This window comes from Staurois parvus, unplaced genomic scaffold, assembly GCF_062004578.1.
Source record: "Staurois parvus isolate SC_StPar_1 unplaced genomic scaffold, SC_StPar_1.0 ptg000388l, whole genome shotgun sequence".
Classification (NCBI taxonomy): domain Eukaryota; kingdom Metazoa; phylum Chordata; class Amphibia; order Anura; family Ranidae; genus Staurois; species Staurois parvus.
Window position 1 is genome coordinate 1,883,934 of NW_028318184.1, and position 24,951 is coordinate 1,908,884.

The 24,951-nt window shown below is 43.7% G+C and overlaps 1 protein-coding gene across 1 annotated transcript; it reads right to left on the bottom strand.

Annotated features, from left to right (window-relative positions):
• Window positions 1-21,550: 21,550 nt before the first annotated feature.
• Window positions 21,551-24,169, bottom strand: LOC149455782 (serine/threonine-protein kinase SBK1-like). The gene is made up of 3 exons (XM_089685868.1): window positions 24,052-24,169; window positions 22,999-23,201; window positions 21,551-22,252 (listed from the first exon to the last, which is right to left on the bottom strand). Exons 1-3 carry the CDS (start codon window positions 24,167-24,169, stop codon window positions 21,551-21,553), a joined length of 1,023 nt encoding a protein of 340 aa, XP_089541994.1.
• Between the last annotated feature and the right edge of the window lie 782 nt (window positions 24,170-24,951).

Genomic DNA, 24,951 nt, shown 5'->3' on the forward strand with positions numbered 1-24,951 from the left:
CTGGATCCGAATTTGAAATCGTGCGACTTCACTTGAAGTCGCACAATTTCAAAGCCGCTTGTCCGTGTGATTTCAGGCGTGACTTGGCTGACATCTGTGTGATCTCTATGCAGGTCGCAAATGAAATTGCAAAAAATAGTGCAGAAACCTTTTTTTGAAAATCTGTGCAGAACTGCAAAGTCAGAGACACGTTGATTTCAACGATTCTCTTGCTGACAATAGAATGCGACTTGTCATGCGATTTGAAACTGTCAGATCGCATGACAAGTCACACCGATGTGAATCAGCTTAGGGAGATTGACTCTATACTGTCTATCATTTTCATCCGTTATCATTGAAAGTGAAAATACAAGAAAATCCCGAATGTTGGGTTGACACCAAAGCAGGAAGAGAGGAGAAATCTTCCAATAAGGGCACTAGTTCTAGTGACACCCCGGTTTTTCCTCACTTTTGAGAGATTTTCTCTCACTTCGGGTATTGGCTATGGGACTGGAAGTGAAGGGAAATCTCCCTATGGGACACAAATGGCAGAAAAACAACCTGACAGGTGTTCTAACCTTCCCTTACTCTATCTAAAGTGAAAAAAGAAAGTTTTGTCTTAGATTTACTTTAAGGGCTCATTCACATGGGCACTCAGCTCCATACAGCAAGAAGAGGCATTTCTTAGGTTTCCTGCCCCAGTGCTGCGCTGTGTGCAGGCACCCCATACAAAGTGAATGGCCACACATTGGCTGTATGGACTTGCGCAGTTTGACAGGTATGAAGGGCCAGGTGCAGCTCCTGTGCGTCCGGGTGCGTTCACCTTTCAAACTTGGCTGTGCTGGTGAGTCCATACAGCAAACAGCTCAGAACTAGTACATAAAGTAAACAGATGTTACTTGACGAGCGCCTATGTGATTGAGCCCCAAGGTTTACAGTCTTTTCTAGTATATGATGACCCCTCACAGTGCATGTTATGAAGGAAGTAGAGAATCTACTCAGTGGCCCTGCATTGTATGCAGTAAAAAGAAGCTGAGGGGATAAAGGCCGGTACGAGTATCCTGCGACCCAGGTTGTGGTTTAGAGGACCTTTGGTTAAGTGGGGGTCTTTGTTCAGTCTTCATACGTAGATTTAGGAGACGTTATGGCGGTCAGTTACACTTTCACTGTATTGCTTATATTTGCGGTGACTTGTGTTCTACATGCTGGTTCGATGTATAACCTTCCCAGTGAGGATAAAGGCCTAGTTCACCTTTACCAAAAAACTAGCTATGTAGATAAAAACAAAGTGTTCAGCTCTGACTAAAGTGAAATAATACCCTTGCTATGGATGTGGGCCATTTATGTACCTTATCTGCACGGGCATGTTTTTTTTGGTAAATGTGAAGTAACCCTTTAATGACTTGGAATATGCTGGATCTTCACGTAGGTTGCCATTTGACCCTAGGCCAGGCATGGTGTGGTATGAGCTGGCTACCTTTTCCAGAAAATAGGCGGTGCAGTCTGGGGGCTCCAGCCCATATTAAAAAAGACTGCAGCTTTGTAAAATGTTCATTCATGTTATTGTCATAGCGGTAGGCCATTTGAGCTCCTCAGAAGCCTCAGCTAAAAAACTCCCAGTTAGCAACCCTCATGTCCGGACTGTTGCTAGGATATGAAAACCGTTGGATGATAACTGCCGGCAGTACAGGAGCAAAGACCAACAGTTTTCCTGTGCTAGCAGCAAGGCAGGATGTGGGGGCCCCTGACTGGGGTTTTTCCAGCCAGGCCTCTGAGGGTCCCAAATGGCACAGCAGTGGGTGAGCTCAGCAATGTGAGAGAGAGAGAGAGAGCGCAGTGTACAGTCAGGGGGTTCAATGAGGAGAACGCTCTCTCCTGTGATGCTGGGGGCGAGTGTCCATTGATTGGAGCGTTCTAGCAACAGGACAGGATGGGGCACAGCTAAGGCCTACAGGTAAGGCTTCATAACTAATCCCAGTATATCAAAGCTGCGCAGTGTTTTTGATCACACTGGGGCCCATATTGGGGCCCCTTGACATTTTTTATTGAACTAACTCCTTCGGACATAATGTGGCCCTCTTGAAGATGTTGTCTCGGTGGGGCCCCGTGTTTTTTCTGAGTGTGACATGCCTGTCCTAGACTGCCCAGATGTCTGTGTAATGTCCTGTTATGTAATCCGCCTGTCCCTTTATTATGTGACATTTCTCTAATGTATGTATACAATGATAGATTTCACTCTGTATATATGTATATATTTGTCATATTGGGGTCTCAGGGGATGTATTCTGGCTGCAGTGGGCTTGTGAGGAAATGGTTGTGGGTAACCTAGCAACAGGAGTAGCCTGAGATCTGTGTATAAGTGGAGGGCTTGGGGGTACAGGGGTGTACAGTACAGTGAGCTGTCAGGGCTCAGCGATTGGGGTGTATAGGTAGAGTTTTGGAGTTCCGGGGTGTACAGTACAGTGACCCCATCAGGGTTCAGAGATCGGGCTGTGAGGGGAGAACTCTGGGGGTACAGGGATGTACAGTACAACGACCCTATCGGGGCACAGAGATGGGGGTCATAGCAGCACCTGAGTGTGCGGAGGGATGTACAGGACATATAGAAGGATATTTATATGAGGAGATCCAGAGGTGGCCTGAAGTGACAGGAAGAGATCATCTCTTCTTCCTATTGTACATTAGAGGCAGAGGGTGACTACCTCAAATGAAGAGCAGGAGCGGCATGGAGGCCGGGGACAAATAATCAACCCCTCTGATAGCTCCGTGTTCAGAATTTCTGGCTGCAGTGGAAGATGAATGCTGCTGAGTGGATGACAGGTAGCTTACTTGCGATGCTTTGATTTCTATCCTGCTGGCAATGTTGGGCTGGTGTTGGCAACTTGCAAAGCATGGAGAACGCCTCAATTCATGTGAATACAGGGACCCTGCAAATGCTTTTTGATGGCATTTTGTGTGCAATTGTGAAGCACTACAGAAAGGTTCTTTTCATATTCTCTCCCCTCCAGCCCCTTCCAAAAAAACAATTAAAAGACAGGTGTTGTAAGAGCTGCAAAAACACTTCCTAATAATGTAAATGTACACTATAGGTGGTTTCGGGGCGTCCCTCTGAGCTGAAACCCCCAAACCATGTTTGAACATGTTTTCCTGTAAAGTGGGCCCCAACACCTCAAGGGTTCAATGCTCAGGATGTCTCGGGGTACAGGTAGAAGGTGTAATGCTTCCTTTATTCCTCTTTCTGCCAGACTCCACCTGTGTGACCAGTCTCCTGAAGCCTCTTCTCCAAGGTGATTTGTTTGGGAGTCGCAGCGTTCAATGCATGCGTTTCATGTTCTAGAACTATAAACAAAGCTCTGATCCCCGCACAGCAAACAAACATTCAAGCAGAAATTCTAATAACTAGGAGCAGTGTCACACATAGGCCTCATTTTCTCAGCATGTAAAAGCACCTCTATGTTAGGCCTGGTTCACACCTCTGCAATTTTCTGTGCATTTTCAGTTTTGCAGAAACGTCGTACAGTCCATTTAACATGGTTTCCCATGGGTCACGTTCACATCTGTGCGTTTTCCACCGGTGCATTGTCTGGAAAGGATCAGGAAGGTTTCTTCCTGCAGCAGGTTGCAGTTTTTGTTCCATAGATTTCAATGGAAATGCAGCAGAAACGCTTTTAAAAACGCAGTGCTTGCGTTCTTGATGGTTTTTTTTTTTTTGTTTCTCCCATAAGACAAAAGACACCTGCCAAAGGCACAAAACACATCAAAAACTCATTAATATGTCACGTGAAAAACATGCAAAATGCATCAACTGCAACCTGTACAGGCATGAACCTGGCTTTAGGATCCTTCCAGGCACAGCTCAAAAAGATATGGGGCCACACCAGGCTCTAAATGGTCAATTCTCCTCCATAGCAGTCCCTGCACAGCTCCATAGAGCCCCTTTCACATGGGTGTTCCAATCAGGCCCACCTGCCAGTTTTTTAGGCAGACCTGATCGGAAGGTCCATGCAGCCCTATGGACAGGAGGATGTAAACTGACTTGTGTCGGTTTGTAAACCCGCCTACCTTCAGGTCCAGGAAAAAAAAACGGAATAGCACTGCGTTCTTTTCTTTTTTTCCCAACCAGATTGGAGATAGTCTGATGTAAACTGACAGCGCAGTCTGTTTACACCCGGCTGCCCATAGAGTTGACAGGGGTCCACCCTTGTCTGCCGGGCAGAAACTGAACGAGTACAGGCGTCCAAACAGTGCGGACTTCGCTCCGTGTGAAAGGTGTCTACAACATAAATCGTCGTGCCTTCTATAAAACCAGGTTTATTACAATAAAGGGTTAGTAATGCTCGTGGTTTCATAGGCAAATCGATGGCTCACCAGGTCTCCATATAGCGTTCTCTATTTGGCTGATCCAGATCGATTCTACTTCCTCAAACTCCTGGGAACACCCCAACAGCTGCTGAAACCTGGGATTGAACCAGGGACCTTTAGACATTCAGTCTAACGCTCTTCCAACTGAGCTATTTCAGCAAATTTAGGGGCGTCAGTTTTATTAGTTCTGTATTAACAAGTTTGCTTGGAGGCGGGATATTGTGGATTTTGGAGAGCTGCACTTCTTTCATTCATTTGTTTCATGTATTTGTCAATAGATTTCTGGACACTTTTGTGTGCAGAGGGAGCTGCAGGTGCTGCATATAACCTGCCATACAAGGGAATATATTTGTAAACGCTGATACTTCTTTACATCAGCTCTTATCCACACATGCATGTCCAACGTATTTTCCCAACACGAGGAGGCATTGGCGTTTCAATGAGTGCGGCCACGTACAACCATTTACTTGTATGGCTGGCTGCATGTAGCACCTGGAGCAGGAAAGCACCCAGAAATGTACACTAGGTGCATAAAATGCCTACAAAAAGCTGAGTGACTGAACTCTAACGTGTATGTACAGTTTGTATAGTTTTCTTTTTAATTTTAGAGCAGCGGTTCTCAACCTGTGAATCGCGACCCCTTTGGGGGTCGAACAAACCTTTCACACGGTTCGCCTAAGACCATTGGAAAACACATATTTCCGATGGTCTTAGGAACCGAAACACCGCTCCTCTATCCGTCTCCAGGCGGGTCTGCCCACATGCAGAAACGCCCACATACGAGTACCCGGCGCAATGACATCATCGCGCCAACCCCATCACATACAGTGCAGGCAATCGCTGACTGTGCAAGCAGCTCGCCATCCTGCCAATGCACTGTATGGGCTGAGCAGCCGTAGCCTGGAAGGAAGTGAGACTCAGGCTGGGTTTGTCCCCTTGGACTTCCTGTTATCTACCGATCCATGGTAACCCATCCTTCCCCTTGCCTCAATTTCATGACGCCTATGCTACTTGGGCTCAACAAGGTTTGAAGCTTTTTGCGCAGTTATTTGACACTATCTCAGGCTCTGCCCTCCCCTTCTCTCGTATTAGTGAGTGCTACCAACTCCCGCCCCATCACTTCTTAATGGTTCAGCAAGGCATAGATCATATCTCAAGCACATGCCGGAATAGACCAAGAAGATTCCAAACGTCTATGGTGGATATATTGCTGAAGCGGAAAACATTTAAGATCTCGAACATTTATAAACCACTGAATCTATGCCTGTCTAAGTCCCTGTATTCCTCCTCTACCATCTCCACCTCTCCAGATTCAAAATAGCTGCCCCCTGTACAAATCTCCACGACCCACATTGCTAGACAAGTTGTGGTATTGTCCATTCATCTTGGAATTTTAGAAACAACTGGAGACATTCGCTGCTTCTGTCACGGGTTATTGCCCGACACAAGGTCCCTTTCTGCTCCTATTTGGCAATTTCCCCTCTACACGCCTGGAGCAGTCCAGACCTCAATTACTAGCTATACAACGCAATAAGGCTTGGCTAGCCACCTGCTTCATGATTGCGCGACGGATCATTCTCAGAAAATGGCTATCCTCCGCTCCGCCTTCAGTTCCTGAGGTCAAGCAAGATCTATTACATCTTCTTCGTAGAGAAAAACTTGACTTAGACTTGTCACTAAAAGCCTTGACGTTGCGGTTCCAGAAAAAATGGGGCCTCTTAATATCAAGGTCTCTTCCCCCTCTGGAGCAGAGCACGTACCTCCAATAGGCCATATGGTTATCCCTATCCACATTCCTCATAACTCTTTTGATTTTACTGTATTGTATATCTCAAGGATGTTTTTAATGGGTGTCAGTCACATGATGGGTCTCCATATAACCAATTCTTTATTACAGGATTGCATAATGGCTCTGCAAATAGGTAACAACATGCGTTCTTCCTGTTTTGTGCTTTCTGTGCCGGGATCCCTTCCTCCGTGGGGAGCTCTCCTTTGTTTGAGCGTCCCCATGCAGGGGAGGAATCTCCAGTTCTTCCGTTTGGGCCTATACTTAAACCCCCCCCCCCCCTTTCTTTTCCCCCTTTCCCTTGACTACTAATTATGGTTTGGTATGGTTATAGTAAAGATGCCTTATTAGGCGTGGGTTGCACATGTCTCCATCTCTTCATTATTCTAGGCCACTTCTTGCTACTCCTGTGTCTGACAAGGATCCCACAGAGGCAGCGACCACCCTGGGGACCTCTGTCATTCTTCTGGCTTTAGCGGATATGGCTTGGAAGGCCCCACTGGTTCTAGCCTCCCCCCCTTAGTTATCATCTTGTTTATTACTTTGAAACCTGTAATATGCTCATTGAGCTTGATTACATTTTTTTTTTTACCTATTCTTTTGTAAGTTTAGACCACTTCTCTGACTCTGAGTACACTGTTGCATCTACTGTATTGTTGTTTGAAACCCCAATAAAAATATTATTTAAAAAAAAAAAAAAAGGGCAGCACTGGGGATCTGAAGACTAGCAAAGGATCAGCCCAGTTGAAGATAGCACTGGACTCATGCATCTACAGCAGTGGTCGGCAAGCCGCGGCTCGCGAGCCACATGCGGCTCTTTACAAACTTAAATGCGGCTCTCCTGTGTGCCGGGCGCCCGCTCCCCTCCCTCCTCTCGGGCGGGCGGGCGGCCGGCCGCCCCCCCCCCCCTCCCCTCCTCTCCTCCTCTCCCCCTCTCCCCTCCCCTCCTCTCGGATGGCCGCCCCCCTCCCTCCTCTCGGGCGTCAGGACTCTGCAGCTGTCAGGATGTAGGCGGGGCAGCGTGACGAACTCTTCTCCTCTCACAGTCCTCCCTGAAGACCAGAACGGCGCGGGAATACGAGAGGAACGCGCGGAGCAAAGGTAAGTGAATTGACACAGGGGGGACTTACTATATGGGGAATGAATTACTATATGGAGGACTTACTATATGGGGAATGAATTACTATATGGAGGACTTACTATATGGGGAATGAATTACTATATGGGGGACTTACTATATGGGGAATGAATTACTATATGGAGGACTTACTATATGGGGAATGAATTACTATATGGAGGACTTACTATATGGGGAATGAATTACTATATGGGGGACTTACTATATGGGGAATGAATTACTATATGGGGGACTTACTATATGGGGGACTTACTATATGGTAGATGAATTACTATATGGGGGACTTACTATATGGGGAATGAATTACTATATGGGGAATGAATTACTATATGGGGGACTTACTATATGGGGGATGAATTACTATATGGGGGACTTACTATATGGGGAATGAATTACTATATGGGGGACTTACTATATGGGGGATGAATTACTATATGGGGGACTTACTATATGGGGAATGAATTACTATATGGGGGACTTACTATATGGGGGACTTACTATATGGGGGACTTACTATATGGGGAATGAATTACTATATGGGGGACTTACTATATGGGGGATGAATTACTATATGGGGAATGAATTACTATGGGGGACTTACTATATGGGGGATGAATTACTATATGGGGGATGAATTACTATATGGGGGATGAATTACTATATGGGGGATGAATTACTATGGGGGGGATGAATTACTATATGGGGGATGAATTACTATGGGGGATGAATTACTATATGGGGGATTAATTACTATATGGGGGATGAATTACTATATGGGGGATGAATTACTATGGGGGATGAATTACTATATGGGAGATGTATTTTCAGTTTTAAAAATGTGGCTCTCAAAATAAATTTCAATTGTGGTTTTGGCGAGATTTGGCTCAGTTGAAAAAAAAGGTTGCCCACCACTGATCTACAGTATATAGCCGTCATTCATGTCGTCCAGCAATGTGTCATGTCATTCCCGATGAATATTACATAAGTGGTGATCTGCCGACATGGCAAACCACTGCTCCTTCCAATCCTCTCATTGAAAAGGGATGGGGTTATGTTCCATTGTATAAGTCATCTTTGCTTGATCCCGATAATCCTCCTTTCTAGTACAATTTCTCCTTAGTCTGACAAATTGTCCTTTAGGGACATTCATAAGCCAGGAGGTGTGATGACAACTGTTCAGGGGTATATAACCATTGCGATCTACCGTCTTGAAGAATGTTTTTGTTAGTAGAGGATCCTGTTCCTGCATAATCTCCATATCTAAAAACTTGATAGTCTTCTCACTTATCACCCAAGTAAGAACAATATTCTTACTGTTAATCTTTTTTCTTTGATCCATGTCAATCACGATGAATGATTCACATAGGTGGTGATCTGCCGACATGGCAAACCACTGCTCCTTTTAATCCTCTCACCCAAAAAGGATGAGGTTATGTTCCATTGTATTAATACAATGTCATTCATGTCGTCCGGCAATGTTGATCCATATCAATCACGATGAATGACGCACATAGGCGGTGATCTGCCGACATGGCAAACCACTGCTCTTTCTAATCCTCTCACCCAAAAAGGATGAGGTTATGTTCCATTGTATAAATCCAACGTCATTCATGTCGTCAAGCAATGTTGATCCATATCAATCACAATGAATGACGCACATAGGCGGTGATCTGCCGACATGGCAAACCACTGCTCCTTCTAATCCTCTCACCCAAAAAGGATGAGGTTATGTTCCATTGTAATAATCAACGTCATTCATGTTGTCCAGCAATGTTGATCCATATCAGTCACGATCAATGACGCACATAGGCGGTGATCTGCCGACATGGCAAACCACTGCTCCTTCTAATCTCACCCAAAAAGGATGAGGTTATGTTCCATTGTATAAATCCAACATCATTCATGTCGTCTAGCAATGTTGATCTATATCAGTCACGATGAATGATGCACATAGGTGGTGATCTGCCGACATGGCAAACCACTGCTCCTTCTAATCTCACCCAAAACGGATGAGGTTATGTTCCATTGTTTAAATCCAATGTAATTCATGTTGTCCGGCAATGTTCATCCATATCAATCACGATGAATGACGCACATAGGCGGTGATCTGCCGACATGGCAAACCACTGCTCCTTCTAATCCTCTCACCCAAAAAGGATGAGGTTATGTTCCATTGTATAAATCCAACGTCATTCATGTTGTCCAGCAATGTTGATCCATATCAGTCACGATGATTGACGCACATAGGCGGTGATCTGCCGACATGGCAAACCACTGCTCCTTCTAATCCTCTCACCCAAAAAGGATGAGGTTATGTTCCATTGTATAAATCCAACATCATTCATGTCGTCTAGCAATGTTGATCTATATCAATCACGATGAATGATGCACATAGATGGTGATCTGCCGACATGGCAAACCACTGCTCCTTCTAATCCTCTCACCCAAAAAGGATGAGGTTGTGTTCCATTGTATAAATCCAACGTCATTCATGTCTTCCGGCAATGTTGATCCATATAAATCACGATGAATGACGCACATAGGCGGTGATCTGCCGACATGGCAAACCACTGCTCCTTCTAATCCTCTCACCCAGAATGGATGAGGTTATGTTCCATTGTATAAATCCAACGTCATTCCTATCATCTAGGAATGTTGATCCACTCATGATGAATGACGCATAAAGGTGTTGATCCGTGGTAAACCAACTGTCCTCTGATCTTCCGGCAGTTTTTTTATCTTGATGTGAATTCAGTTTCATTCATGTTGTCCAGCACTGTCGATCCATGTCAATCATGATGAATGATGCACAAAGGTGGTGATCTGCCTGCTATACACTGTAATAGCCTGCTATAAGCTGACTCTTTGCCCCAGGAAAGCAAAAGTTAGGTCATTCCTGTGACCCACAAGAGAAGTATGGTCTAACCTTGTGGTGATCTGTCCAAAAGAACGTGGCTCAATGCAGATGGTGCGAATGAGCCCTCATTCTTTCATTTCCTCTCCACCATCCTTCTCCATTTTGTGCTTTTGAAGCTGAAGCCATCGAACAATCTCTGTTGCTCTTCTGCAATTTTATTTTCTGTATTTCCTGTGTAGGGAATCAGTTCCTTCACATCAATTTGCTGATTTGTGTCGATTTGTGAGCGCAGACTTTCTTCTGGCATCTTCAATGGTGAGGTGGCCTTTCCTTTCTCCAGCTTCTTCCAGTAAATGGTACTGAAGAAGGGATGTTTTCGCAGTTGTTTCACTGCCTGCCGGCGATCGCTCGGATTTATTTCAAGAAGCTATAAAGAAAAAGAAATGAAATTTAGCATACGGTAGATTGTCACTAACAGAAACTGATCAATCAGCCAGTTTAGTGTCGGCTATTTCTTAAAAATAGAAAAAAAACACCTCAGAATGTCATATTTTAATTCCTTGGTGTAGTTTTCACTGAAGATATATATGTCTGTTGGAAGGATCAAAGTGAACATTTCTGAACCAGTGAATGAGTTCATCCAAAAGCTCATGGATAGTTCCTCTATTATTCTGACTCCCTGTGTGGTGAATATCTTGCTATACCGTGTGTATATAACACTTCCAGAAGTCGGATGCCCCCTGTGTGCTTTCTTACACCTGGTGATGTACTGGATACTAGAGAACGTTTTGCAAGCTTCTCTCATAAAGAACACTACACTAAGGATCTATAGCTTTTGCATAATTCTAATTGTAGAGTATACTTACTCTTTCAATGACATCTTGAAGTTCAGGATCCATGTCCCTCGGATAGAAGTGTCTCCTGAATCTGGCTTCACCTGGATGTGCTCCTGTGGCCATTTCGAATAAGATGACACCCAGTGACCAATAGTCAGACATAGCATCACAGGGTTTTCCTTGTAGAACCTGATAAAACAGAGAGTAAGATTAACTATAAAATAAAGCACACGATGAGCTGCACAGAGCAGTAATAATAGTTAACAATGGTTGGTGGGAATGACAGGTCACAGTGGGCCTCCTGTTGTTTTTTAGGTTTTTTGAGTCACCATCATTGTGGCTCTGCTCCTTTATCTCCAAAATTCTTGTTAGGTTCATAGATATTATAAGATAAAGATGGGAGCAGTAGAGGGGAAAAACAAGGGTGGTGTTATACTTACTTCTGGGGCCATATAGATTGGAGTACCGGCACAAGTAAATACTTTGTCGGATCCAAACACGTCGGCTTCTGAAAGGCCAAAGTCTGCAATTTTGACATGGCCGGAGCTGTCGAGCAGTATATTCTCGGGTTTCAAGTCTCTGTAAAAAAAAAAAAAAAAGGAGAGAGTTAGATTTACAGATCAAATGTTTAAAACCGTAATTCAACCAATACTAATAGTTCAGCTTTCAAGGGGTGCCAGCGGGTTAGATCCCCTTCTAACTTTCTGCACTGCTTTACGAATGGTAAGAGGAACCTCATGACCTTGGCTGTCAGCTTACTGCAGTGTAAGAAACCATATCAAATCACAGTTGGTCATTCTGCAATGCTTCAACATCTTTATTGAAAAGAAGGGATCAGAAACACTCCGCAGGCTTTCTTCCTGCGTCACCTTTTGCCCTTCTAGTGGGGGCATGATTACGTCCCACTAGAGGGTGATAAGTGTTAGAATTAGGCAGCCTGGGGAGTGTTTCTATCCACGTGTCTTTAATAAAGCCATAGACTCATTTCAGATTGACGGAGTGCACCTCAATATTGTTTCTTCTGCTGGTTTACGGGGATTGATGGGACCCAGAGCAAATTTTGCACCTGTGGCTGGTTTTGCTCAGCTGCTGAATGGGACATGGCACAGTGTTAGAACAGGACATCTACAATTGCAAATGTATGTAATATGGGGAAGTGAGACTCCCTTACTTAGGCTACGTTCACACTAGCGTTGTGTGCAGGCGGCAGAGAGGCCTCGGACAATTCTGCACATTGCAGCACATGGTGCTGTTCTAACGGGAGCGTTAGCGTCGCGGAAAAACGGACGCCCCTGGTCGAGTCAGGAGGCGTTGAAGCCTCCTATTCTAGTCTACGGTGCCGCTCCGCAAACGCACGGCCGGCGTTTGCGGTGCGGTGGCGACACGGTTGCGGGGCGTTTGCGGAGCGGTAACACCATTCAAACTTCATTATAGGCGTTTGTAACGCTCGGCAAAGCTTAGCAACCTCCGCTAAACCGCGCATGCGGCATTTGCGGAGCGTTAAAAGATGCTCCGCAAACGCCGGACCAATGCTTGCCAAACGCTATAGGGGCGTTTGGCAAGCATTGGTAAAAAGAGTCGAGTGTGAACGAGCCCTTAGAGTCACAAAAGCTTCAGCAGCAGGGGACAGAACTGGCCATGGGCAATTCAACCCTTGTACACCCATCCACAACTAAAGTAGCAGTATTGGGTGGTGTTGTACTTTAATGAAGATTAGAAGATATGGAAGATCATGGTGGAGACACTTACCTGTGCATTATTCCTTGGCGGTGCAGATATTGTAGCGCGCAGAGAAGTTCTGCAGCAATAAATCTGTAAAAAAGGAGAAAAGGTCTACGATTATTGCACGTCTCACAGCATAAGTAAACAAATGATTAAGAGGTGATTTCTTCCAAGCCTTGCATGTCATAAGCAGCAATGTATTACTGTGATAATGACAGGCCCTGCTCTTTTCTTGGGTTTCTTTGGTTCTTAACCAGGGATTGGATCATAGTCACCTGATCTGTGGTATCTGACAACCATTGGCTAAGACCTGTGGGGTTGGAACATTGCTTGTGTGGGGTTGAAGATACAGCCTTGCACGCCAAGATAAACTAGAGGATATAACCGGTGTTTGGCAGATATCACATTAGGCTCGTGCTATGCAGGAGAGTGTTAGCAGATCAATGGTGCTACTAAATTTGCTGGTGACCAGTCACTAGGAGTAGCAACTGATCATTAATCAGCTTGGACAAATAGCTCCCTATGCTATACAGTTAGCATGCTTTAGAATCTTGTAGGGATTAGTTGCATCTGATTGAAGGAGTGTGTGATTATGTGAGATTGATGTCTACAAACTGCATTACAGAGTACTTTGCTGACGGCTGAAAAAGGCTAGGCTAGGGGGTAAACGGAAGATGAGTATGTGTATGGGGGGCAGTGAAGGTTCTTTCCTGATGAAGGCTTACTGAGGTGGGTCGGTGTGGGTGATCTTTTAGTTTAAATGAAGAGAGCAAAATAGGAATTCATTTTTTTGTTAAATCATACTTATCTAGGTGCGTGCAGCATCAGTCCGATGCAGCATCTGTCTATGGCCGGTTTTAAGGGTGAGCACTCAACAATCACTTGACAGCTGATTGCGGAGTTCTCACTCAGTCAGCGCTCACTCCGAACAGAGAGCGGTGACTGTCAGTCAGCGTTTCTGCTCTTCCCCACCCCGCCAACTTAATGGAGCACTGGGATGTGGAGTGGAGGGAGCAACTGGCTCAGGCTCTCAACGGATCGTTGAGCTGGGTGCCGCTCCAGATTTTGGGGCAGATCCTTATTTTAAAGTCGGGATCTTTCCCCAGCCTGGACCGGCTGAGTGACATCAGCCGACAGCAGGCTTCAGCCCGCTGTCAGCTGAAAACGGGTCAAGGAGCTTTGTCTGTACTTCTCCTTTAAGATTCATTCTGTAATTACTATATGCAAATCCTTCATCATGACTGTTAACCCTCACCCTTCTCTTAGGCCATATTAACACCTTGGTGTTCTGGGAAATGCATGAAAAATGTGCTAAGATGCAAATCACACTTGTGGTGCCATTAATTCTTAATGGCACTTCAAATGCGGGTAGCAGTTGTGTGGCCAAACGCACCAAAATGTACATTGCAAAATTGTGAGGCTCGCGGACAAAGAAAAGTACATGAGCTACTTTGGTGCATTTGTCACGCATAAGGCAGCTCACGTAAGTGAATAGGCTGCCCTATGCTGTTGCACGACTAATGTGCAAAAAAAGCCCAAAATAAAAAGGTTGAATGGTGCGGGTATGAATGCAGCCTTAGACGGAATCTTTGTAAGTCTTACCTTATGGTGTTAGTTGGTAATGGAGCAGAAGACTTGATCAGGTCGCGTAGTTCTCCTCCTCTCATGTATTCCATAACAAAGAAGAGATTTTCCTGTAAAAGAAAGAGAAAAATAAGTCGGTTCCAAAAGGTCAAGTGGATGTGAAGTTTGTGTTTTGGTGGAAATGCAGAAATATAGGGATGTCTGGACATGGTAGACGGTTCAGGAGTTTAACGCATCTTCAAACTCAAGAATAAAAATGTCATCTATTTCAGCTTACACCAGTGCTCAGCTATGGAGGCTGTACTAGTGTTCTTCTTTTCAGCATGTCTTCCTTTATTTTCCCCTTGTAATCCTACCACTAATCTACTTCTTGTCCTAGGGTGACTACGCTCACTTACTATTCTCTATGTCTATGGAGGTGTTTTGTCATCCTAGGACAACAAGTATGCCTCTCCCCATCCTTAAGAACACCTCTCCCCATCCTCATCTCTATAACATACGGGGAGCTGTGTTGTAGTTCACAGAGGAGAAGTGAGCGGGCTGATAAGACTGCTTAGGATGACTCAGGACAGCGCTGGAATTCTGACAGGATCACAAGTGTTTTTCTGCACTTATTAAACAGATATAACAACACGCTCTGCTTGATCTATTTAATAGACCAAGTGTGAACAAACAAGAAATGTTCAGTATTGGCTTTCCATCCACTTTAAGACTAAGTTAACGCGATGCTTGGCAGGAACTTTCAATGTATGGTGAACGTCATTCCTCTGTGGGTAAGCAATATATAGAAGCCATTAACATGCAAACATGTTGTGACAGGTTCTATTGAAGTGACTCTATCATGAGAGAAGTTCAAGGACTATACCTGATCCAAGTCAGTGACTCCGACAGCAAAGCCAAAGTAAGAGCAGGACGGCTGGGGAGAACCAGAATTCCCAAATTCTGCATTGGCAGCCACCATAACTCTCTCATGTCTTAGCCTCTTTGAAGCTGGACCATCCCTCCTTTTTTTCTGGTTTTGGGATTTATTTCTAGGTCTGTGCTGGACTTGGAGTCCAAATGGATAACATGGATGTGATTTGATGAGTGAGTGATTGATAGGAATGTGAAACTTACTTCTGTTTGGAAGGTTCCATAGGCGTGTGTACAAAAGGAACTCCGTCCAACTTTTTCCAGTATCTGTCTCTCTACGAGGACACTTTTCGGTTCTTCTTGCAGTAATTTCCTCTTCTGTACCACCTTGACTGCCAGTTTCTTGTTGGTGGCAGGATGGGATGCCAGGGCGACCTAAAAAACACAGGACACAAATGATTAGAAGCAATTCAGCTCCGGGTTCTGAAAAGGTTACCTCTGGGTCCAGCAGCAACCCCCCCAGCCTGGCTACGATTGTTAGTCTTAGTTTGAAAACAGTTTATAGAACGGGGAGTCAGCAGGATTTTGTGCAAGTTTTCAGTGGTTTTGACTGTTAGTCAGTAACTTCTAGACTGTTAGGGATTGGGGATAGCTTTCAATAGGCTTTTAGCAAGCCGCAGTAGGCTTTTAGCAAATCACAGCCAGCGCTCACTCTGAAGTCTGTATTCAGCGTTCATAAATTGGGGCTAAAGGCTATGAAGCTGTGCAGCCAAACGTTATGCAATCTGCTATATACAGTTTAAATGTACGTCAGCTTATTTCCTTATATACCAAAGGATTTGTAATTCTGTCTTGCATCTTTTTGTGTATTACACCCCCGACAGACAGTACACCACTAAACATGACTTAGTGTGTAAGCCTGGATTCACTCTACTCGCGTTGCATCCATGTAACACAGTAAACGCACTGGAGATGATGTGCGTTGGCATGCTATTTTTTCATGAGTGGTGTAAAATACCAGTATTGTAGCTTTCTTAAAGCACATTGCATTTACATGCATTCTATTCCAATGTAACCGAGCGCCAACTAATGTATCACACTGGTGTAAACTGGTCCTATGGGGAAAGCATGGATTTCAGCTTGGCATTGAGCAGCACAGCTCAGTGTGTGTAGTGTAAATGGGAAGCGGTAAGGAATAGAGTGGTGTGACCTCCACCTACGACCTACTATTTGCCGACTGGCAATAATAATAACCACTAACTCGCAGTGCATTAAACCCTCTGTTCATAAATCTTTGATTACTTACCTTTCCGTAACTACCTTGACCGAGTATTTTATGAAAGATAAAGCTGTCAAGATTAAAGTCGGCTGGCGGATGCATTTCTAATTTGGTGCCAGGCACATCCCTGACTACCTTGTTGTCATTCTCACCGGCTGCCCGGTTGACTGGTTGTCTGACAGCCTCATCGACGGGCTTGCTAACAGCCTCATCGACTAGCTCGCTGACAACCCCAACGACGGCCTCGTTGGCTGACTTGCTGACAACTTCAGCGACTCTCTCGCTGACTACCTCGCCGACTATATCGCTGACAACCTGGTGAAATCTATCGCTGACTACCTCGACGAGCTGTTGATCATTCTTGCTTGTCTCATCAGCAGCGATCTTCCTTTTCTTATTTGGAGGTGCAGAGAAAATTGGATCTGATGCTGGCCTCTTGTTATTCCTCTTGGGCAATATGACAGCACATGGTGTTTTGGCCCAACTCGGTGCATGACCGCATCGTCCCTGTTTTGCTGGTCTTTCTTCCTCAGCAGATTGGTTGGATCTGCGCTTCTTTCCTCTGTTCATGGCACTCTCCTCTTTGGAACTCTTTCCCTCTCCAGAATTCTTCCTCCCATCAGAGTTCCCATGTTTGCTTTCCCGATTTTTGGGGAATTGCTGAGGTGTCTCCACCTTCAACCCACTATGTGATAAAGTGGGCTTATCCAAATCATCTACAAAAGGTCTCCCTATGATGGTATTCCAGGTGACCTCCTGTCTGTTCTTATATGGATGATATCGGAAACGTAGTTTTGGCCTGGTCCACTTCATTATAACACGTTATAATGAGATCTCACAGAGCACAAAAAAAGGAGTGTGTTCACTATCGCTAGCAGAAGCACACTGACTGTCTGTGGCTGCGCTGCCTGTGGACTGAGTTTCCGTGGTTGCTAGGATACCAACCGGAAACAAAATTCAAATGATTTTTCTGCCAACTGCCGTTTTCCACAGCGAGGCTCCAATTTTTTTTTAGCAGAGTGACAATCACAGAGCTCAGTATTCTGTCCTGGATATATGAAATCCAACACAAAGAGAAATCTGTGTTGCACCTAATACACAGGTAAAGCTTAAAGAAGCCTGCTTTTGGGGTCCTTTCCAATGATGTAGGCAGGTGTCAATAGTGCTGCTTGTAACACACTGAAATACATCAACAAGCTAGGTTTGTTTTTTGAATATGGGCTCATTTGTAATGTCTGTGCTATCAGTATCAGTGAGCACCATTGGGGATCAGTGTGCCTGGTTAGAGCCAAACTCAGCCCCGATGTTTGGTGTGTGTAACATGTGTGTAACATGTAACCAAAGACAAACCTTTTTCTCTGGATCATACAGTACAGGACACGGGACTTGTATTCATAGACCATGAGATCTATTTTGGGCAGCCTCAGGTCAGGGGTTGTTTACAAGAATGCCAACTGTCAGTGGTGAGGGGTGAGGGGTTAGATCCACTGTCATATTTGTATTGCTGGCTGTATCCCCATTAGAGAAATGGACTCTCTCTCATGATTTCCATAAAGAGAGATTCATAGAAAATGTTTCATCCCAACTCTTATCATTGCCCACAGCAACCAATCAGCTTGCAGCTTTTATTTTTCCCCACACAGGTTAGAAAATGGAAATGTAAAGGCTAATTGGCTGTGCTCCAGTGAAGACTAATTAATCCCCCCCCCCCCCCCCCCAGTATGTCACAATTCTGAGATATTGACCAATTAACAGATGGAAGGAAATACATCATTTTTAGTGGAATTGTTGGCACATTTTCCATGTGCCAAGTCAACCAAATTCTGTATGCCTATTTAATTAGCGCTTGCTGTGACAACATCATAAAAGTGATTCCTGCCATTTTATTACTTGCTCTTGTGGGGGTGTTGGGGCGCCAGATCCAAGCATGCTTATGTTGGCGCACGGGAACGGTCACTGAAGTATAGCACTTGTCATGTGATTTGGCGCAGCTGGTGCAACACCACATAGAACTTGTCTTATACCATTCCACAATTTAGAGCACGGAATATGCAGCAATATTCTCACCACAAAACCGGCGTATTTCCCTTTTTTTTGTAGTTCTCCCGGTGTGACCCCCTTGAAGATATTGTCTTTGTGGGGGCCAGTGTTTTATCTGAGTGCGACATGCCTGCCCCAGACCATCCAGATGTCTGTGTAATGTCCTGTTATGTAATCAGCCTGTCCTTTTTTTATCTATGTAACCAAGCAACAGGAGATGCCTGAGATCTCTGGATAGGGGGGCTTGGGGGGATTACAGTACAGTGGCTTGTCAGGGCCCAGGAATGGGGTTGTGAAAGGAGACCTGTGGGGGTACACAGGTGTGAACAGCACAGTGACCTGTCAGGGTTCAGGGATTGGGGTGTGAGGGGAGAGCTCTGGGGATACATGGGGTATAGTACAGTGACCTGTGGGACTCACAGATCAGGGTGTGGGGGCAGAACTATATGGGTACAGGGGTGTAAAGTACAGTGACCCTATCGGGGCACTAGTTCTAGTGACACCCCATTTTTTCATCACTTTGAGAGAGTTTCTCTCACTTCGGGTATTGGCTATGGGACAGGAAGTGAAGGGAAATCTCCCTATGGGACACAAATGGCAGAAAAACAACCTGACAGGTGTTCTAACCTTCCCTTACTCTATCTAAAGTGAAAAAAGAAAGTTTTGTCTTAGATTTACTTTAAGGGCTCATTCACATGGGCACTCAGCTCCATACAGCAAGAAGAGGCATTTCTTAGGTTTCCTGCCCCAGTGCTGCGCTGTGTGCAGGCACCCCATACAAAGTGAATGGCCACACATTGGCTGTATGGACTTGCGCAGTTTGACAGGTATGAAGGGCCAGGTGCAGCTCCTGTGCGTCCGGGTGCGTTCACCTTTCAAACTTGGCTGTGCTGGTGAGTCCATACAGCAAACAGCTCAGAACTAGTACATAAAGTAAACAGATGTTACTTGACGAGCGCCTATGTGATTGAGCCCCAAGGTTTACAGTCTTTTCTAGTATATGATGACCCCTCACAGTGCATGTTATGAAGGAAGTAGAGAATCTACTCAGTGGCCCTGCATTGTATGCAGTAAAAAGAAGCTGAGGGGATAAAGGCCGGTGCGAGTATCCTGCGACCCAGGTTGTGGTTTAGAGGACCTTTGGTTAAGTGGGGGTCTTTGTTCAGTCTTCATACGTAGATTTAGGAGACGTTATGGCGGTCAGTTACACTTTCACTGTATTGCTTATATTTGCGGTGACTTGTGTTCTACATGCTGGTTCGATGTATAACCTTCCCAGTGAGGATAAAGGCCTAGTTCACCTTTACCAAAAAAACTAGCTATGTAGATAAAAACAAAGTGTTCAGCTCTGACTAAAGTGAAATAATACCCTTGCTATAGATGTGGGCCATTTATGTACCTTATCTGCACGGGCATGTTTTTTTTGGTAAATGTGAAGTAACCCTTTAATGACTTGGAATATGCTGGATCTTCACGTAGGTTGCCATTTGACCCTAGGCCAGGCATGGTGTGGTATGGGCTGGTTACCTTTTCCAGAAAATAGCCGGTGCAGTCTGGGGGCTCCAGCCCATATTAAAAAAAACTGCAGCTTTGTAAAATGTTCATTCATGTTATTGTCATATTCTTCTCATACTTATGGACTATGGTTTAAGTCTATATGGACATTTTGTTACTGTTTTTGAAAAATTTCTACTAACCTTTATGTATATTTGAGGAGTTTTTTTTTCACATTGAGATTTGACCTATCCTCAACCTCGATCACTCTTCAGAGGTGTGAGGGTCTTCATAGGGCTCATGGATAATGCATGACATTTTAGGTTAATTTGACCACATATAATGGTTTCTTACACGTATTTATGATTACTGCACTCAGTTTATTCAATTAATTTTTTTCAAATTTTGATCGCCCTTCAGAGGGGTGAGGGTCTTCATAGGGCATATGTATGTAATTATTTAGTGTTTTATTTTCAATTTTTGATCGCTTTTTAGAGGTGCAAAGGTTTCTATAGTGCTCACAAAGTTTTAAGGGTTCACCTAGCACAGTATCCATTTGAATTGGTCTTTTAAGAGACTATATCCTCATATACTTGCAGCTTTGTGACTTCAGTTGATTGGGGATTTGCGCAGTTTACATAAATAATGTATTGTCAACGTTAAAGTGTTACTAAACCCCAGACCCTGCATTCACTATATACGGTCTCCCACAGTACACTAAACATGGAAATCCAATTATTTTAGTAAATATAAACTGCTCATCAGCAGTTAGAGCAGTCTTGTGACTTCTATCAGTGTCCAGCTGAGCACTGATTAAAGCTTGTAGGAGGAGTTTTGCATTTTGCTTTAGGAGGATGCAGAACCCCTGACCTCTGTCTGGACAGTGCTGATTGGCCCTGTTAATCACATGCACTCTCCTAAGAAAAAAAAAAGAACCCTAGTAATACATACCAAACTGAGCATGTGCAGAGTGACTCCGCACAATGTCTTAAGAGGGGGACACTGAAAGAAGGAGAGGATCAGAGAAATCAGGATCAAACTACATTTTTACACAATGCAGAGGATTAACCCCGTAGGTTCCACAGGGAGTATAACAAGCATGCTTTACTGCATATACAGACTGATTTTACTGTTGTGGGTTTTGTAACACTTTTTCAATCTGTGTTGAAGGAGAAATAAGAGGCAGAGCAAAAATAGATGAATTACACGATACAAAAGGTATAACCAGTACTTAGAATTTATTGCATTCTATACCTGGTGCAGTGATTGCATTGACACTATAGATACAAACGCATGGAGACGGCAACATGAATTGTAGTTGAGGTAGTTGCTTTTCAAAGAGGTAGTGATGAGGCCCGGTGACATCACGGTGCAAAGTCCACATCTCAGAAAAACCTTTGAAATAGTCACAAGGTAAATGCTTGTCCCTGCTCCTTCTATCTCACCACTTCAGTAATATTTTTGAGATGACGGTGATGGTTTGAGCTGGGCAGAGAAGCTCTGCAACTATTCTCCTCCTTTTAGGACAATAATTGGGGTCCGTTTAGACTTCAACTTCAGAGCTTAGGTACTGCTGGTCTCTTTCAAAAGAAGCACTGCTGAGATTTTAACTGCAGCAAATTCAAGAGCCGGAATAATTGATCACAATGTATTCAATGTCACCGTGATTTTCTATTATAATTATTTCCTCTTCACTCTCCAGCACAATGACTTCTACCTCACTGTCCTTTGCTGCAATATCCTCCTCTTCCTTCTGCTCCACAAGATCCATGGTTTCTTGGGTGGCAACTTCAAAGTTCCAAGGAAAATGAAGAAAATCTAGAACAACTCTGACTTGGTTCCTGCAGCTGGGGTCTTGGGCAAGAAGTATGTGAAATAAATCTTGAGCCCTCCTGCTGACATTCTCCCAACCACTTGGTGGTGGAACATGGTCAGAGTTGTTCTGCCAGTAAATAAACCTTTGAAACCATAGATCCTGAGCTGAAGCTGTTTCCCATGGATAGTTTCCAGTGAGAAGAACATACAATACAATACCAAGGGCCCAGATGTCAACACTAGGATCCACCACAATTGACTCCCTGTGCTCCAGTTCACAAAGTTCCGGGGACATGAATGTGTTGAGGGGTGCCATTGATGGAACAACTGTACCGGCAAACTGAGTCAGTCCAAAGTCACTTAATTTCACATTATGACATCTCTTGTCCATAAGTAAAATATTGTCCGGCTTTAGGTCCCTATGCACCAGGTTTTTGCTGTGCATATATTCAAGAGCCTGGGTAAGCTGTAGTGCACACCGTTTGACCAGCTTTTCTGGAATTCCCATCTGGAAAAGTTAAAACAATTAATTATATGATATTTGGCTTTAAAATAACACTATTTTACTAAAAAATAATATTCAATAATATCAAATTCAATACAACGTTGGTTACTTTTTAAATCTGCAGATGGAATTCTATGTGAACATCAGTGCAACCGATCTCCAACTACTTCAGCAATAATTGGGCAATGAAGGAAATATGGGAGGTCTAACTGGTTTTAAATTTTACCTCTGGCTTAAACACCAGACTAACCTTTAATATAGAATGGTGAAGGATCACAACCTGTATCGTGATTGTTATCTGTGTGCCCACTAGGAAGGGAGGTGGGGAAGGAGGGATGTAATCTCTATTTTTGTCTTTCTGCTTTTAAAGACAAAATTAATGGCGAATGCAAATTTTACAGTTGTCACAGAACAAGAGATGAGGGGAAATCATCCAATGGGGACAACTGTTTAAGAGGGGAATTCCCCTAACGTTGTAGACTTCCTACTACCTCCTGTTCCAACTTCTTGATTGGATTAAGGAAAATCTTGCCCAGATGGTGCAGAGAAAATAGCTGACTGGGGATTTTAGCCCTTCCTTAGTTCTCTCCAACCAGGCCAACAATATTTGGTATAAATGCATGCAATATATAGAAAGTATCATCCATGACAAAACACCAGTTTCTATTAATCTCCAGGATCCCTAGGACAAATTTATAGAATTAGCAAGCAAATGCTAAAGTGTCAGCTACTTCATTAGCTTTACTTACCCCTGGCTGGATGATGGAGTGAAGAGATCCAGCAGGTGCCAATTCCTGGCTGATCATGTAACAGTCTGAGTTTTCCAGAATTCTCGAATGGGTAGATATTATGCCCTCGTGTCCAGTAACAAAGAGTGACATGCAAACTTCATGAAGAAAGGCCTCTAGTCTGGTTCGCTCCTTTTTTACCTTTTTTAGGGCAACAAGGCTACCTGTTAAAGAGGAGGGAAAAAAAGTTGATTACAATAAGACTTGGACATCTAAAACTCTGGGTGATGTCCAATACTTGAGCCCATTCATTTTACATAGACTGGATGCTTTTCTTCAAAATGTAGCCGTCTTCTCTAGGCCCTCGCTAGCAGTGAGATATGTAGCTGCCCATGCAGCTAGATCTATTGTCCCTTCCCATCTAAATGCCAAGTGTCTAGGTTGTGCATAGTGGACCATCAGTTTATAGTCAAATCTGTTACATACTTAGCTGCCTATGACCCACTATAACTGTGTGTGATCATCATGAATCTGTCATGAGAGAAAAAGGAAGCCTGCTTTTGGTGAGCTCTTCTTCAAATTGCCAATTACCTGGCTGCCATATTGAATCTACCCAATTGAATTTATAGAATCCCTGACCTGGAACCTGTATGCAAATATGTACTTTTGTAAAATATCAAGGCTTGCTCTGTGGCATAACAACCAGTAGCTAGCACTTTCAGGAGGAGTTCAAAAAATGTGGCCTTCATGTTTTACTCATGGCAGGTTGTTAAAGATATGCAAAAGGACCAACTCAAGAAATTGATAACAGGTGGAAAGGCTTTTGTTTTCTGTAGGAACAATGCCAGCTGCCTGAATGGGATTTTGCACTGTTCAACCAGTTTTTATATTTTGTTAGTGCTGAATTAGATCTTTGTGCATCATGGTCTTTTCCCCAAATTTATGCAACAAAACCCCTACCTCTAATAAGGTCATTTAATCAGTAAAGATGCTAATGTTTGTGCTATCTGTTCTAGATGTTCAAATGGTCTGCAAATTAGAAATTTTTTTGTAATTATTTAAGAATTCACTTACCCAGTTCCCTGTCAACAGCCATCACAACTTCTCCATAACTACCCTCGCCAAGATGTCCCAGGATTTCGTATCGCTCTTCTCCAATTGTTTCATTCTCACAAGTTAGGTGGGCTGCCATTGTGAATATAGCAATATCAGATGTTCTGTGCAGAAATCGGTATCCAAAAGATCTTGAGGACCCTAAGAAGATATGTGAGGTCCACAAACTATCTTTTGTCTTTTTATAGAGAAGTTGAGCCAGGATTCAAGCCAGGAAACCACAAACCTTCATTAGAATGCAAATTGAGGCATCACTTGAACTTAACCAATCAAGGTGATTCCTTTCTGTTTGTGTCTACAGGTTCAGGTCACAAGAGGTAGTAGGGAGTGGGCATGTCTTTATTGTCCCAGGTTTTAGATTGCTAATGTTGAAATTTGGGCCTCTGAGGAAATTTGACATGTTCAAATTAAAACTTGGCGAGATTAGCTCTATGCAAACTGGTGTTGTAGAGGATGTCAACTATTGGTTGGAAATGACCAATTCTCACTACTCTGGTCTTGGTATTAAATATCTTCTGTTCCAATGATTTATTGGAACTTTTAATTTCTTTAAAGTTTCATAAACCATTTTATGACTATAGTGTCACTCCTAATATAGTGTACTACAGAAATCTAAGTAATATCTTGGTCAGAGCTCCAATTAGCCTGTGTACTGCTGGTTTGTTGGGTTGTACAGGGTTTTTATGCTAAACCTTGATATTCTAACAAAAGGTTATTCAAATATATATCTGAATGATTAGGCTTCTACTGATTAGTATCAACACCTCATCCCTACTACAGAACATTTACTAACCATCACACATTTTATAATTTTTATTTTAATGCAATGCTTGAACAAAAATGTACAAATCTAAATAACAA

Bases quoted from the DNA above. Each gene is read 5' to 3' on its own strand.
- LOC149455782 (XM_089685868.1), bottom strand. From the start codon at position 24,169: ATGGCAGCCCACCTAACTTGTGAGAATGAAACAATTGGAGAAGAGCGA. The intron at 23,202-24,051 runs GTAAGTGAATTC...CCTCTTTAACAG, and splicing joins GGCTGTTGACAGGGAACTGG to GTAGCCTTGTTGCCCTAAAA. The intron at 22,253-22,998 runs GTAAGTAAAGCT...TAACTTTTCCAG, and splicing joins ACTCCATCATCCAGCCAGGG to ATGGGAATTCCAGAAAAGCT.